This window comes from Myotis nattereri, assembly GCF_964212035.1.
Source record: "Myotis nattereri genome assembly, chromosome: 13".
Taxonomy (NCBI): Eukaryota; Metazoa; Chordata; class Mammalia; order Chiroptera; family Vespertilionidae; genus Myotis; species Myotis nattereri.
Window position 1 is genome coordinate 37023926 of NC_138088.1, and position 16454 is coordinate 37040379.

Below are 16454 nucleotides of genomic sequence, written 5' to 3' on the forward strand. Positions count from 1 at the left end.
TTTTGGCTGTTACAAGTAATACTATGAACTTGCACTTATAAGTCCTTTTGTGGATGTGTGCTTTCATTTCTTTTGAGCAGATTGTTAACTAGGAATGGAATTACTGGGTCAATTCTTTTTTAAGAAACTGCCAAACCGTTTTCCAAAGTAATTGTACCATTTTACATGTCTACCAGCAAAGTATGAGCATAAGTTTGATACCCTCTTTCTTTGAAAAAAAGTTTGGCTAGATCTGGTAAAATTGAAGATTCCCATCCCAGTGACCCAGCAAAACCATCCTAGATATATACCCTAGAAAAATTCATAGACATATACCAAGGCACATCTTCAAGAACATTTAGTAGTAGTATAGCATTATTTATAGTAGTCTTTAACCGCTCAATGTTCATTATCAGTAGACTAATGTTAACTAGATTATTGTACTACAATAAGAATGAACAGTACAGATGCATAGTACAATATTAATGAATCCTTTTACATAAGATTCCCTTTCTTAATGTAGTTCAAAAATAGGCAAAAGATGCATACTTTAGATGATAAAGGTATAAGGAAAAGTAAGAAAATTGCCATGAAAGTTAATGAAGTGACTACCTCTTAGGGAAAGGAAAGTAATTATCACTGGGAAGAAACATATGGGATCTTCTAGGATATTGGCAGGGCTCTTTTTTTTATTGGGTAATGGTTATAAAAGTGTGTTTTTTATAATTTACTAGAGGCTTGGTGCACAAAATTTGTGCACAGGTGGGGTCCCTAGGCCTGGCCAGTGATCAGGGCCTATTGGGGCCATCTCGCCTATTCCCAATTGGGGCCAGGCCAGCTGGGGCCTGCCACCTGCTGCCTGCCAGCTGGAGTCTGCTCCCTGCCACCTGCTGGCCAGAGAAACAGACGGGGGTGGGGCCCACGGGATGTTTGCCAGCCAGGGGGGAAGGACCAGGGAGGTTGGCTGGCTGTGGGAGGTTGGCTGTGGGAGTGCACTGACCACCAGGGGGCAGCTTCTGCATTGAGCCTCTGCCCCCTGGTGGTCAGTGCGCATTATAGTGACTGGTCGTTATGGTCATTTCAGTCATTCTGGTTCAGGTTGCTTAGGCTTTTATATATATAGATTAAACTGTACATTTTTTTATTTTTTTAAAAAAAATATATTTTATTGATTTTTTATAGAGAGGAAGGGAGAGAGATAGAGAGTCAGAAACATCGATGAGAGAGAAACATCGATCAGCTGCCTCCTGCACGCCCCTCATGGGGGATGTGCCCGCAACCCAGGTGCATGCCCTTGACCGGAATCGAACCTGGGACCCTTCAGTCCGCAGGCCGACGCTCTATCCACTGAGCCAAACCGGTTTCGGCTAAACTGTACATTTGTTTATATATTTTTATATCCAGAATTGTTTTCATCACCCACTTCCTAGGTCTTATTCATATCCTTAGATTCTTGGGCTTTGCATCATTTTATTTATAAATTAAATTGGTTATATTTAGTCCCCTTGGCCTGTTTTAGCTTTCGAATCCATGAGTGATGAGAAAATATATCTTTTTTGAGCAAAGGAGTAGATAAAAGCAATGTTTTAGGAAAAGTAGTCTTAACAGCTGAAAGCAGGGTCTTGGGAAAATCAGTTTAATAGCTGTTTGAATGTGAATTAGAATGGAAGTGCCCCCAGATCCACTATGAGGTTATAAAGGATATAAACACTTAAAAAATAATATTACATAAAACATTGGCAAGGAAAAGAGATACTGACTTTAGAAATGAGAAAAGGTTCCCTTTGATGTGAAAATTACAAAAATGTGATGCATATTTTGCTTCCAGCCATAATAGAAAAACAGGGACCAGATTTATCCTCCTACTTGAACCAGAAAACCACACAAAATGAAACTGGTTTTCAGATGTTGAACAACAGGCAGCACAGAATAATGTTTTATGAAAGAAGGGAAACGAAGAGCCTAGTGCCTTTGCCAAGTTGAGGAGTCAGAGTTCAGAGTGAAGGGAGGACAAGATGGTGAGACTTTGCAAGGCAACGTACCCAACAGGAAGTAGCTGCATAAATAGGAAGCTCCAGAGGTCCCCACAAGGACTGAGCATTCATCTGGGCATATGTATTCTAGCATACTGCATTCAAGTTCACATTCAAACATATATAAGAATATATGGCCGAAACCGGTTTGGCTCAGTGGATAGAGCATCGGCCTGCGGACTGAAGGGTCCCGGGTTCGATTCCGGTCAAGGGCATGTGCCTGGGTTGCGGGCACATCCCCAGTGGGAGATGTGCAGGAGGCAGCTGATCGATGTTTCTCTCTCATCGATGTTTCTGGCTCTCTATCTCTCTCCCTTCCTCTCTGTAAAAAATCAATAAAATATATTTTTTTAAAAAAAGAATATATGTTTGAGACGGGGTGGGGGAGAAATGTCATAGAAAGGAGTATGTGGAATAATTTCCAAAGCTTACACAGGGCCAGGAATAGTTTGTGTGCCCAAAAAACTGAGTCAAAAGCCTTCAACCATATTGAGCACCAAGTATGGTCCTTAAAAGAATATTGCCTGAGTAGTGGAACCAAATTAGCCCTTGACAAAAGGCTAAATTGGATCCACCTTAACAAAGTTTAAAAGCAAGCCTTAAAAGGATCAAATTGATTTCAAGCAACTTACCTACATTCCAGGGGAATAAAATTTAAAGGAAGAAAATCTAGCACCTGACAACATAATTGTGATGTTTAACATCCATGAAAAAATTACCAGCCATGTAATATTTCCAGTAACCAGGAGAAAAGTCAGTCAATAGAAACAGGTTCTGAAATGGCCCATATAATATAATTAGTAGACAAGAACATTAAAATGCACTCCATTTGTTCAAGAAGGCAGTATGAATATAATGAGCAAAATGGAAGGTATGAGAACAACCTAAATTGAACTTTGTGAGATGAAAAATATAATTACAAATAGTTCCATCAGTTCATTGTCAGAGAGAGCCCATTATGCCAGATAGGTCCATGGACTCAAAAACAAATTTCCAAACCAAAATATTGACTCTTCAGTTCTACACCCACTCCATGTTAAACACTCTCTTTTTAAATGAATACCACAAAGTTCCTTAATCTGCCCACTGCTCCAACATGCAGTAGGCAAAACCACATTGCCATTACAACCCTCAGTGCTCCTTTACCTCTCCATTTTAATTTCTTACTCCTACTGATCCTTTTACTCCCTCCTGACAGTCACTATTATAGTGATCTAAGCTTTATCCAGCCAGTTTCTCCTTCATGTTTCCAGTCAATCCAGCCCACATCTCTCTTCATGGAGCAGCATCAACAGCTTCAATGTTTTATTTCTGACCCTGTCAGAAGGAAGCAGGCAGAGGAGGGCTTGTGGGACAGTTCTCATAAAGTCTACAGCAGTGTATAGTAATTCCCTAAGCCTTTATATGCACTCACCACTCCTTCACTGACTCAGAGCAACTTCCAATTTATGATAGGTGTCCTATACAGGTGTACCATTTTTTATCTTTTACACTGTATTTTTACTGTACCCTTTCTATGTTTAGGTACACAAATACCATAGTGATACAACTGCCTACAATCAAATGCTGTACAAATTTGTAGTCTAGAGCAGTGGGCTCTACTGTATAGCCTATGTGTGTAGTAGGCTATACCAGCTAGGTTTGTGTAAGGGCACTTGATGTTTGCACAGCACCAAAATTGCCTAAGGATGCATTTCTCAGAATGTATCCCTGTTGTTAACAGTGATGCAAGACTGTAAAAACACACTGGATGCAATTGATAGCAGATTGGATGCTGCATAAGAAAAGATTTGTGAGCTTGAAAGCATAGCAATAGAAACAAGAATGTCATGCAGATTCAATGCTGTTCCACTTGATCTTGATTTCTATTACATCATAATAGGAAGAATCATGTACTTTTCTAAAATGTGTACTATCAAAGATTCAGGGAATATCAACTACCAATTCTAATTCCCTGCACTATTAGTAACTTGCTGATTTTATAGGAATTGGAGTGAAGAAGATATTCACAGAAAGGGTTCCTGGGACTAAATAATATTTGTGACTCTTGGACTTAGGGTTTCATTGTTAAGAAAAGGATCTCGTTATATGTCATTTATTAAAAATTCCATGAGGATAAATGCAGATTTTGTTACATCTTTGTAAAGTACTGTGCAGAAAGGCCTCATTTTTATTAATATCATTATGGTATTAGACGTGCTAAAATGTTGGTTTCTATCTTACTAAAGTTAATTCTGAAACCTTTTGTAAATGTACCATGCAGTCATTTTTAAAACTCAGTGTACATATATATTTTAATTGAATTTAATTATAATTCTTTTTCCAAAGTTCTAAATTTTTTAAACTTTAGAGAGCATAGGGCAGTAGTTTTCACATTTTTTGGTCTGAGGATCTCTCTACACTCTAAAAAATTGAAGATCTCCAAAGGGCTTTTGTTTATCATATTTTCTGTAATGTGAAAGGATTTATTAATTTAAATAATAAATCCATTAGATGTTCCCATATGTAACATTTTTAATGAAAAATAACTATTTCCTAAACAAAAAGTTAGTAAGAAAAATTACATTGTTTGACATTTTAACAAATCTCTTTTAGAACTAGGTGTAGGTAGCTGGATTCTTGTATTTCCTTGGGCATTCAGTCTCTTGCAACACGTTCCTTGGGTTGAGTTATTTGAAGAAAGTTTAGCCTCACAGAGATAGGTAGTTGGAAAAGTTAGTATTTTGACAGCCTTTTCAAATAATTGTGGGTATTCTTTTATCTGATAGCATATCAAAATTCAAAAAGAGAAAGCTTGATAAATTTGTTTTCAATGTAGAATCTAACGTTCTACCAATGAATGTGTAAATTACCTTACTTTAAAAGTAATTGGTTAGCCCTAGCCGGTTTGGCTCAGTGGATAGAGCGTCGGCCTGCAGACTAAAGGGTCCCAAGTTCAATTCCGGCCAGGGGCAAATGCGTGGGTTGTGGGCTAGATCCCCTCACCCCAGTAGGGGGTGTGCAGAAGGGAGCCAATCAATGACCTCATCATTGATGTTTCTATTTCTCTCCCTTTTTCTCTGAAATCAATAAAAATATATATTTTTTTGAAGTAATTGGTTAATCTTACACTTTTGAGTAGATTTTTTACCCATATGTGTTTTGTAACATTATGCATACATCATTGGGAAAATATTGGTTCACTGAGTTGCATTAAAAAAAAACTTTTAAAAATTGATGAGAGAGAGAGAGAGAGAGAGAGAGAGAGAGAGAGAGAGAGAGAGAGAAAGAAAAAGGTTGTGTGAGAGAGGAACATCGATTTGTTATTCCACTTACTTATGCATTCATTTCTTGTATGTGCCCTGACCAACCATCAAACTTGCAACCGTGGTATAACGGGACGACGCTCCAACAAATTGAAATTATTTGGCCATGGCCAGTAAAATTTTTAACGGTTGGTATATTTCACCATACTGTAGCAAAATCAAATTAATATCACCAACAGAAAATTCCTTTTTAGTATTGGCAAGTTGCCACATTCACAGTGCTAAGTTTTTCCTGAAAGCTTATTTTGTCATTGGCAACAAGTTAGGTCAGTTGTTTTCTTGGAAGTGAAATTTTATTTTTGAGAAAATGTCAGCCAAATCCCCAAGTCAGAATAACTAGTTTATCTGTCCAGTCAAGTAAAATGTTCTATGAAAAATCACTAGGTCAGATAATAATTTAAGCAGTCTTACAAGTGCTTTTCCTCAACATATAGTGCAATGTTTTATGTATACTTTACATCTCATTATGTAAAATGTTAAAAAGATGTGCATTCATGGTTGAGTTTAATAAAATTATGTTTACTACTTTAAAAGACGTTCTGAAATGAAACCAGTTTGTTTTTTTTTAATATATTTCTTTATTGGTTTCAGAGAGGAAGGGAGAAGGAGAGAGAGATAGAAACATCAATGATGAGAGAGAATCATTGATTGGCTGCCTCCTGCACGCCCCCTACTGGGGATTGAGCCCGCAACCCAAGCATATGCCCTTGCCGGAATCAAACCTGGGACCCTTCAGCCCGCAGGCTGATGCTTTATCCACTGAGCCAAGCCAAGCCGGCTAGGGTTGAAACCAGTTTTTTTTTAAAATGCTGGTGCATGGCTGGGAGGAATACAGTGACTGCTAGTATATGTGGTGCAATTGCCATGATTCTTTCTGATCGACAAGAAGTTTTACCCATATTACTTTTGCATCATCAGTCCAAATGTCAACACAGTGGTAAAAGCAAACAATATCTTTTATTATGAAATTAGGGGCCCAGTGCATGAATACATGCACCTTGAAAGGAACTGTGGGGCCATGAGGCTATGGTAAGCACAGGGGCGGGTCTTGGCCAATCCTTTGCACCCTCGCCTGGCCCCTCCTGCCACAGCCCCTAGTCCCGTCTGCCGGCAGCCCTGCTCCCGCCACCACTGCTCCCACACACTGATGGCACTGGTCCTGCTCTCACCTGTTGAAGGCACGGAGCGATTGGGGCTGGCGCTGTCAGCAGTGCGAGTGGCAGCTGCTGCCCTGATCGCCCCTTAGGAGCAGGGGGAAATGGAGAAGCCCTCAGGGTGATCAGGGCCCACAGCCACTGCTCACACCCGCTGATGGCGCCAAGCAATCGGGACCGGTGCTGGGTAGCGGGTTCGATCGGTGGCTCTGGTGCTGGCTGTGGATATGAGTGGGGCTGGCGCTGGTAGTGGGTGCAAGTAGCAGCTGCTGCCCTGATCACCCCTTAGGAGCAGGGGGAGGTGAAGAAGCCCTTGAGGTGATCAGGGCCGGCAGCCACCACTCACACCCACTGACGGCACCGAGTGATCGGGGCTGGCGCCAAATGCCGGCCGAGGGTGCGAGCAGAGGCTCTGGCACCAGCAGCGGGGGTGAGCGGGGCCAGCGCCAGCAACAGGTGCAAGCACTGGGTGGGACCGTGGCACGCAGGAGCAAAGAATTTTCAGTAACCACCAGAGGCTTGCCCCGATGACAGCGACTGGTGGCCTGCCTTGGTCTGGTGCCCCTGCTCACCTGTTCCACTATCCCACCATAGCTGACACCCGCCATGGTCTGCGCACGCCCGCTGGTGGTCATCACACGTCATAGCAACCAGTTGTTCGGTTCTTGTTCCGCCGTTTGGTCTGTTTGCATGTTAGCCTTTTATTACACAGGATGGTTTTGACCTCAGTGACCCTTTGAAAAGGTCTTGAGCAGAGGTCCTCAAACTTTTTAAACGGGGGCAGTTCACTGTCTCTCAGACATTCCACACATGCACACTGCGGGCCCGGGACGAGTCGGCTGCTAAGCAGGACAGGCAGCGGCAGCAAAAACACCCGGTGGGCTGGATAAATGTTTTTGGCGGGCCACCTGTGGCCCGCGGGCCATAGTTTGAGGACCCCTGGTCTTGAGGATCCTGAGGAGTCGGCAGCCCACATTTTGAGAACCAATATCCTGGGACATCATAACCCAAATTGAGAAGCTCTAGTAACAGCATATCACTTAAAATAAGCTATACAACTTTATTTGCCTTTTTTTTTTTTAATTTGCCTTTTTAAGTAATGCATGGTGCGGGAAAAATTAAGTTGTACGTGTATTTTTTAGAATACCTCAAATGTGTTTGTTTAGTAGTCTCATTGTAGCATTTTAACCCTTTTTGGTCCAATGTGGAGGCTGACTCGACAGACCAGGCGCTAGGAGCAGGTCCAACGTTGAGGCTGAGGTCGACACCGCAGCCGGTTCAACATTCAATCCCGTCAATTAATTTGGACCAGACTGTTTGAATTCCAAAAATAAAATTGGACTGCAAAGGGTTAATACCTGTCAGATTCTTTAAACTGTTTGTTTTCCAGTCTTTAAAATTATACTACTTTTGAATTAATTTTTTCTCTGCATTTATATTTTAATAAAACTTAAAATTACTAGTATTTTATAATCTAAGGATAAAAAATTAATCATGAGTAAATAGTTTTAATACACTTAAAAAATCATTTTAGGCAGGCATTCCAGACCCTCCAAATATGTCAGAAGAATTAATCCAATTGAAAGCCAAGGAACGACACTTTTTGGAGCAATTGTTAGACGGGAAGAAATTGGAAAATTACAAAATTCCAGTACCAATCAATGCTGAACTCAGAAAATATCAGCAGGTAAAGTTTTATAGTTATCTTATAAATATAAATAGTGACTATTCCTTTCAAATGTACCTCAAAGAGTTTTTAAAATTCATTTAGTAAAATAATTGTGGTTGGTATCCTATATCCATTTATTTCTTTCATGCCTGTAAAAATGCTATTTATGATTTGTTTATAGTTATAATTTTTCTCTTTCAACATTTCAGGATGGTGTGAACTGGTTAGCATTTCTTAATAAGTATAAACTTCATGGAATTCTATGCGATGATATGGGTTTAGGAAAAACTTTACAGTCCATCTGCATTCTAGCAGGAGATCATTGTCACAGGTAATTTAAAATATTATTTTGAAAGAAGGCTTCCAGGTGCTGAGAAATATAGACAAGGTGGTTAATTTATTTTTTTGTTGTTGTAAAGGGCCCAGGAATATGCAAGATCAAAATTGGCAGAATGTATGCCACTTCCTTCCTTGGTGGTTTGTCCACCAACATTAACAGGTCACTGGGTGGATGAAGTAGGTAAATTTTGCTCCAGAGAATATCTCAATCCATTGCACTATACTGGACCTCCTACTGAAAGAATAAGGTAAGAACTGTTAATTCTTTTGCTCTAAGTAGTTTGGAAGAATAAAATTTATTGCAGGTGAATTTAGTTAGCTTTTTTTGTTATCAGACATATAAATTTATTTAAGAAAGGTAAGTGTACATACATTTTAAAGATAATCTCTCTCATCAAAATTCAAGAACTTTGCCAAAAACACTAATTCAAAAGAATATATGCCACCCCTATGTTCATTGTTATTTACAATAGCCCAGTGGCCATCAATAGAAAGTAGGTAAAAAAGCTATGGCACACACACCATGGAATATTACTCAGCCATAAAAACAAATGAAACTTTACCACGGCAACAGCATGGATAGACCTAGAAGGTATCATGCTGAGTGAAACAAGTCAATCAGAGAAAGACATATACCATATGACTCACTTATATGGGGAATCTAGGGAACAAAATGAATGAACAAACAAAATTGAAACAGACTCAAAGACACAGAGAACAGACTGACCGATGGTTGCCAGAGGACAGTTGGGGGAACGAGTGAAAAGGTGAAGGGATTGAGTAGTACAAATTGGTAGTAGGACAAAATAGTCACAGGGATGTAAAGTACAGCATTATGAGTATAGTTAATAATATTGTAATAACTATTTATTGTGCCAGGTGGGTACTGGAAATATTGCAGGAACACTTTGTAAAGTATATGATTATCTAACCATTATGCTTTCACCTGATACTAACATAAAATAATATTGAATGTTCTTCTTTGTATTTTTTATATACTAGAGGCCCGGTGCATGAAATTTGTGCATGGGGGGGAGGGGGGGGCGTTGTCCTTCAGCCCGGCCTGCACCCTCTCACAATCTGGGACCCCTTGGGGGATGTCTGACTGCCAGTTGCGGGATCGGGCCCAAACTTGCAGTTAGGCATCCTTCTCACAATCTGGGACCGCTGGCTCCTAACCGCTCGCTTGGCTGCCTGCCTGATCGCCCCTAACCACTCTGCCTGCCTGCCTGATCGCCCCTAACCACTCTCCTGCCTGCCTGCCTGATCGCCCCTAACCACTCTCCTGCCTGCCTGCCTCATCACCCCTAACTGCTTCTGCCTTAGCCCCCACTGCCACGGCTTTGTCTGGAAGGTCGTTCGGCTGTCAGTCTAATTAGCATATTACACTTTTATTATTATAGATACAGATATATACACACACATTGATTTCAGAGAGGAAGGAGGAGGGAGGGAGAGATAAAAACATCAGTGATGAGAGAGAATAATTGATGGGCTGCCTCCTGCATGCCCCCTACTGGGAGTTGAGCCTGCAACCAGGGCATGTGCCCTGACCTGGATTAGAACTATGATCTCTGGTCAATGCTCAACCACTGAGCCACACTGGCTGGGCAAAATTTAAGTTCTTTAAAAAAATATCAAGGACTTGGGCTGTTCTTAACAATCAATTGGGCCTTCTAAGTATTGGAGCTAGAAAACTATCAGGAACCAAAGCCATTCTCTATGCCTTTCTTGGGAGCCTTGTGATCATAGTATTTAAGTGTCATAAGCTACCCACTTTCCCTAAGAGTTCCTTCTCCCCAAAAGTGCTTTTAGTCCACAATGACTGCTTTAGCTGTCCTGATACCATAGCAACACTAGAGTTCTATTAGCTTTACCTTCTCTGTGTTCACTAGTATATCCCCTAATGTTCCTAAATACAAATTTTAAAGAGGGGAATCTCATTGATTTCAGTTCATCTTTAAAAAAACTTGGATAGTCATAGGTTGCTGATTAGTCCATAGATACCCTGCTCCTTCTGTATTAATAATAGGTAACATATTGAGCACTTACTGGCCAGGCACTGTTCTAAACAGTTTCACATTTATGTAAAATTGTATGTCCTCACAATCACCTTATGAGGTGTGGGTTCTCTTGTTCCTAATTTGCAGATGAGGAGTCTAAGGCATGGGGCCTAGGTCCAAGGTCACTCAGCTAATTGAATAAGAGATTTGAACACAGGCATCTCAACAGCTTGTATTCTTAAAAAATTTACTGTAGTGTCTGTTAGAATTCATTTATTTACAAGTGATAGAAACTCAGACTAGCTTACATAAACAGGAAATTCATTAATTCACTAAATTGATAATTTCATGGGTGTAATTCTTGTTTCGGGCATATCTAGATTGCTCTTGTTTGCTCTTTCTCCTAATACGTAACTTATATTTGGTCTGTGCTGGACTTCAGTCTATAGTTGGTGGATATGATGATCATGGGCAGTCTTAGGCCCATTGGTCATGCCCCAAAACCAGCCCTTTGTGGTCAGCGAATATTGTGAGGGTCTCAGCTTGATTCAAGTGCTTCATCTCTTTGGTGAATACGAGGATTGATCGCTCCCCCTCAACCTCCAGCACAACATGGAATAGTGAAGGAAGGGGTATTGGCAAGTGAAGTTAAAATGTCTACCACATTTAAGTCAGGTATCCGTCTCTTTTCTAATCAGACTAAGTTAGAGCAATAGGCCCATTTATAAGAATGGCCTTCTGGTAGCAGGGTCATAAATGCAAACAGAAGGGAATGTTAGTCTTATTAGACAGATTGAAAGCACCTTATATGATGGTACATGTAGTTTCTTTCCCCTTTGAAATTGTATTATAAACTTTGCAGATTCCTCATGTCCTACTCTTATTTTTAAATACAGGTTACAGCATCAAGTAAAAAGGCATAATCTGATAGTGGCTTCATATGATGTTGTGAGGAATGACATAGATTTCTTTAGGTAAGAATCATTTATTTATTTACTTAGAAAAACTTAGTATCAAATTTGGAGAAACTTAGTATTTTCCTGCCTCAAAGACTCTTCATACTAAATTTATTTGTGTATTCTCCCTTAGAAATATTAAATTTAACTACTGTATTCTTGATGAAGGCCATGTCATCAAAAATGGAAAAACAAAATTATCAAAAGCAGTAAAACAACTGACTGCTAATTATAGGATTATTCTTTCTGGAACACCAATACAGGTAATTATTTACTTTAAAAAAAATATTTGCCATGTGAAGAGAAGGATTGGCATTGGCATTGAATTAAATGAGAAGGTTTTTGTTTGTTTTGTTAGTTTATAGGAATGATAATTTCCAGTAATTATGTTTTTATAACTGTTCATTTGGTACGTAGCAGTATCTGAGAAAACTAGGTTTTTAAAGTCATATTTAAAATGCAACTTTAGGCTATGTAAATAGAAGTCTTATGTCCAAAGTCTAGGAGTCATTAGTCCGACTCTATTCCAAAATGGCCGTTCTCCTTTTGTAGTGTTGCACCACAATTGGATTTAACACTGAAACCATGAATACCTGAGATTAGGAAACAGTTGAAAGCAGGAGATTGTAGAAGTTTATGTTGGAAAAGGAAGAAGATAGTTGAATATGTAGATGTGTTCAGATAAGAGAGATTGTGTTACAGTACTTCCAGAGGTTGCAAATGTTCACACCTAGTTTGGATAGCCCACTTGGATGGGGAAGATACCCTTCATCACTCTCCAGTTAGTGGGAGAAAAAACACCAGGTGACTTTGAAATAATTGATTTTTTTTTAATGTACTTGTTACTTATTTTTGGTGATGGACTGATTATTATTATAAGTGTTAGGGTTTTGTCTATTACTTGAACACTATGGATTTTAAAAGTACCTTTAAAAGGGGGAAAAAGACCCTTTCGGCTTGCATTATCGAAATTTATTTTGTTCCAATTTAAACTTATATAGAAACGTCACAGTATTTTTAAATAGGTTACTGCTTTCACAATAAAAGAGTTGTTTAAAAGCAATCTTTTTTTCCCTCATACCCACCTGAACAGTTTAGCTCTGAAGCTGTAAGGTGGGTTTCTGCACTGAAGAGCCATGGTAGCCCATTTGATAATGGTCCCTATGGGAAGTCAAACTTAAGTGGGATTTGAAGGGTGTCCATCATATGGGAGGGTAGCCCAGCATGGTGAGCCAGAGCTTGAGCAGGGTGAGGAAGGACAGACATCTGGAAGAGTTAAAGGGTAAAATGGCACCTTAGGATACACACATTTTGGGAAAGAATCCAAAATGAAAATGTGTTTTGTTTTTTTTTTGTTTTTTTTATGAAACTTCAGAATTGGAAAGAACTTGTGCCAGTTCTTTGTGAACCTTAAATACTGGGCAGACTTGACCTATAACCAAACTCTTTAGGTTTTTCCTTTGTTGAAGAAATGGTGATGTAGGCCAGATTCCTTAAATATTGCTGTCAATATGAGTGTCAAAGTTAAAAGAATCAGAAACACATTCATCCTTTTGCTCTTTTATTTACTACTTTATGCCACCAGTAGGACTTAATACTATAGACCAAGACTTAGCTGGTGGAGGAGACTTGAAAATCTCCCCTCCTCCCCCCAAATAAGACAAGAGTATTTTCTCCAAGGATGCTGACTTGAATATTACACCTTTAAATATAGACTTATACCATATACCTAAAAGTGTGATAATATCTCATCTATATCATCATAATGGGCTTTTTTAAATTAATGTTTCAATTTTTAAGTGTAAGTAAATCATCTCAGTACAAACTCAAATATATTCCTTTCTTATATTCAGAACAATGTTTTGGAGCTGTGGTCATTATTTGATTTCCTCATGCCAGGATTTTTGGGGACTGAACGCCAGTTTGCTGCTCGATATGGTAAACCTATATTAGCAAGTAGGGATGCTCGAAGCTCTAGTCGAGAACAAGAAGCAGGTATGAAAAAGAGATAATTATATTTTCTGTGCAAGTGAATATAATTTATTCTTTTTTTGAGCCATTTTCTTTTCTTATTAACAGGTGTCCTTGCAATGGATGCACTACACCGCCAAGTCCTACCATTTCTTTTGAGAAGAATGAAAGAAGATGTTTTGCAAGACCTTCCACCCAAAATTATTCAAGACTATTACTGTACTCTCAGTCTTCTCCAGGTTAGGAATCTGGTGATTGTGGTTGATGGTGATATGTTTATTAGTGAAATGCTTTGAATAAGCCACAAAAGGGGAATAGCCTTTGGCTTTATCACTCTAATCTAGCTTCTACTTTCCTAAACTTGAAAAATATTCTGGCCGAAACCGGTTTGGCTCAGTGGATAGAGCACTGGCCTGCGGACTGAAAGGTCCCAGGTTCGATTCCGGTCAAGGGCATGTACCTTGGTTGCGGGCACATCCCCAGTAGAAGATGTGCAGGAGGCAGCTGATTGATGTTTCTATCTCTCTCCCTTCCTCTCTGTAAGAAATCAATAAAACATATTTAAAAAAAAAGAAAAATATTGTTTTAAATAGATGTAGATAAGACACTAAGTGAATCTGTGTATATATGTGGATATATTTGGATAAGTGCATTTTGCATTAACATGCAAAATTCAGTGTCATAGTTGCTTTCTCATATGTCTAGTTAATTGAAAAGGTTAAACTGATGAAGAAATGTTTATAAGGACCAAAAATCTGCCTATAGTGTCTTATCCTCACATATATAACATTATAGGTATCTTACGTCAGTCCCCATTTTTACAAATAAGGAAACCGAAGCTCAGAAAGTTAAGCAACTTGCTCAAGGTTGTATAGCTAACATATATCAGGATTGAGTTTCAAACTTTGGGAAGTGGGGATCATATCCCTTTTAAAGTATTATTGCATTACCAGTAAATTTCTGAAATAAATTTTGACTTCTGTGCAGGTCTGATTTTGTACATAGAGACCATTATCAAAAGAATGTACTGTATGCCTTTCCTTGTGTAGTATTTTATAAGGGTAAATTGCCCCTTACAGGCCATGTCTTATGAAGACACTTAATAAGACATGGCCTATAATCAGAATTTTTTGTTTGAATATGTACTTTATGTTCTAGGTTACTAGTCATTAATCTATTTCAGTAGTATGAGTTGATCAAATGAATAAGATATATAGACTGACCCTACAAACTTACCTTCTTTCCCCTGTATGTAAGACAGCCTGTTGGTATATATTTATGCAGCTAGAGTTTAGATGCTAATAATTCTGTGATCATTTATATTATCTACCCTATTTCTCTGGACCTCCATTCCTTGTTTGTAAAAATAGGGTTAATGTTTCTTAAATATTGTATGGGTAATGGAATGAAGCTTTTGTAAAATACAATAAATAAAAGGTGCCATGTGAAAAAAGGCTGTAATGATATACCAGTGATGGTATTAAAATATCAGCATAAAATACACTAAGTAGACTGGAGGCAGGGAAGGAAGTGACATTTGGCTTTATTTAGCCCTCTAGATTTTCTTCCCTTTTGCATTGTTTTAGCATGTACAAGCAGAACCCAAACCCCAAGGTAATATTTTAGACTTGCCTTTTAGGCAGCAATATTCTTTTAAAAGTTGGTCTCTTGGAATGTACCTTTAGTCTTGATCACATAACTTCACTTAAGGGAGATTTTCTAATTTACTTGTAAGAGTTCAGATTCTTTTTTAGTGGTGGTATATTTATCTCCTGAACAGAGTGGAAAAATTAAGTCTAGGACTATTTGACTACTGTTTTAATATTTTAGCAGCCCAACTTAATGTGTTATACTTGTTTTCTAAATGTAATTTTAAAGGAATTTACCAAGATGGATTATCTAATCAGTAGCAAAGTACAGGTATCATAATTTAATGAGAGTTGATTTAAATTATTGCTCTTATTGGCCTTTGCTTAGTTATTTTTTCAACAATTGAAAATAAGTATGTTTGTTTGTGGGGGAAATTTTGCAGGTCCAGCTCTACGAGGACTTTGCTAAGTCTCGTGCCAAGTGTGATGTTGATGAAACAGTTTCTTCAGCTGCACTTTCTGAAGAAACTGAAAAACCAAAGCTTAAAGCTACAGGCCATGTATTCCAGGTATAGATTACAGTCTACTTTTAAATGTTGCCTAAGTATGTTCTTCAATGCAGATTTTACATGGAACACTGAAATGTGGGTTTATTTAAATTTTTAAAATACTGTGTATACATTCTTGGAAATAGGGAAAAGTGCCAATCTATTTTCGTATTAAGTAGTTTAATATTAAAATTAAACGTAAAATGCAATCTACATTGTTTATTATATATTTAAAGGGGTTTTTAGAATAGAGAATCTTTTGCTTTCCATTTAAAAAATACTGGGACACCTACAACAAGGCAGTAATTTTTCTAGGCACAGGGATTAATTAAAGCAGTGAGCAAAACAGACTGCCTCCCTTGTAAATATGAAAAATGAATACATAAAATGCATGTAAGAGAAAAAGCACAGTGTGGGGTTATGCAATAAAGGAGTCAGGATAGGTTGTGATTTTTAATTGAGGGATCAGGTATGGCCTCACTGAGAAAGTGACATTTTAGCAGAGATCTGAAGGAGGATTGAGGCATGGCAGTTATGTAAGGGGAAGCAATTCTGGGCAGAGGATACAAAAACTACAGAGGTCCTGAGACATCCTGCCTATTGTGCTCACGGGGGTAGCAAAAGAAAAAGACATGGAAAGTGCCAACTCACTTGTTTTCCCTTTTGAAATATACTATAGAAAACCTTCCAAACCCCTTTGCCACCAATAAATTAAATGCTGCAAGCATTTTTAAAGATAGAAGAGGAAAAAGGTAGTTGTAAAGGCTAATAACTCTCTCACAGTTTCTATTATAGTGCCTTGTCAGTGAAGCTTGCTAATACAAATCTCCAGGGCAAAGGGTGAGACACAAATAATAGCCCAAGCAAAAGGCAAAAGAGAAAGGCTGTGGCTGAATTAGAGAAAAGAA

At 38.6% G+C, this 16454-nt stretch overlaps 1 protein-coding gene across 1 annotated transcript in view; it reads left to right on the forward strand.

The window, feature by feature from the left end:
* Nucleotides 1-16454, forward strand: part of BTAF1 (B-TFIID TATA-box binding protein associated factor 1) — a 110533-nt gene that overhangs the window by 86522 nt on the left and 7557 nt on the right. The window contains exons 26-33 of the mRNA XM_081104322.1: nucleotides 8006-8158; nucleotides 8350-8471; nucleotides 8560-8727; nucleotides 11379-11456; nucleotides 11572-11701; nucleotides 13292-13433; nucleotides 13518-13648; nucleotides 15442-15567. Of these exons, the coding sequence (XP_080960448.1) occupies nucleotides 8006-8158; nucleotides 8350-8471; nucleotides 8560-8727; nucleotides 11379-11456; nucleotides 11572-11701; nucleotides 13292-13433; nucleotides 13518-13648; nucleotides 15442-15567 (1050 nt within the window). The remainder of the gene's footprint in view (nucleotides 1-8005; nucleotides 8159-8349; nucleotides 8472-8559; nucleotides 8728-11378; nucleotides 11457-11571; nucleotides 11702-13291; nucleotides 13434-13517; nucleotides 13649-15441; nucleotides 15568-16454) is intronic.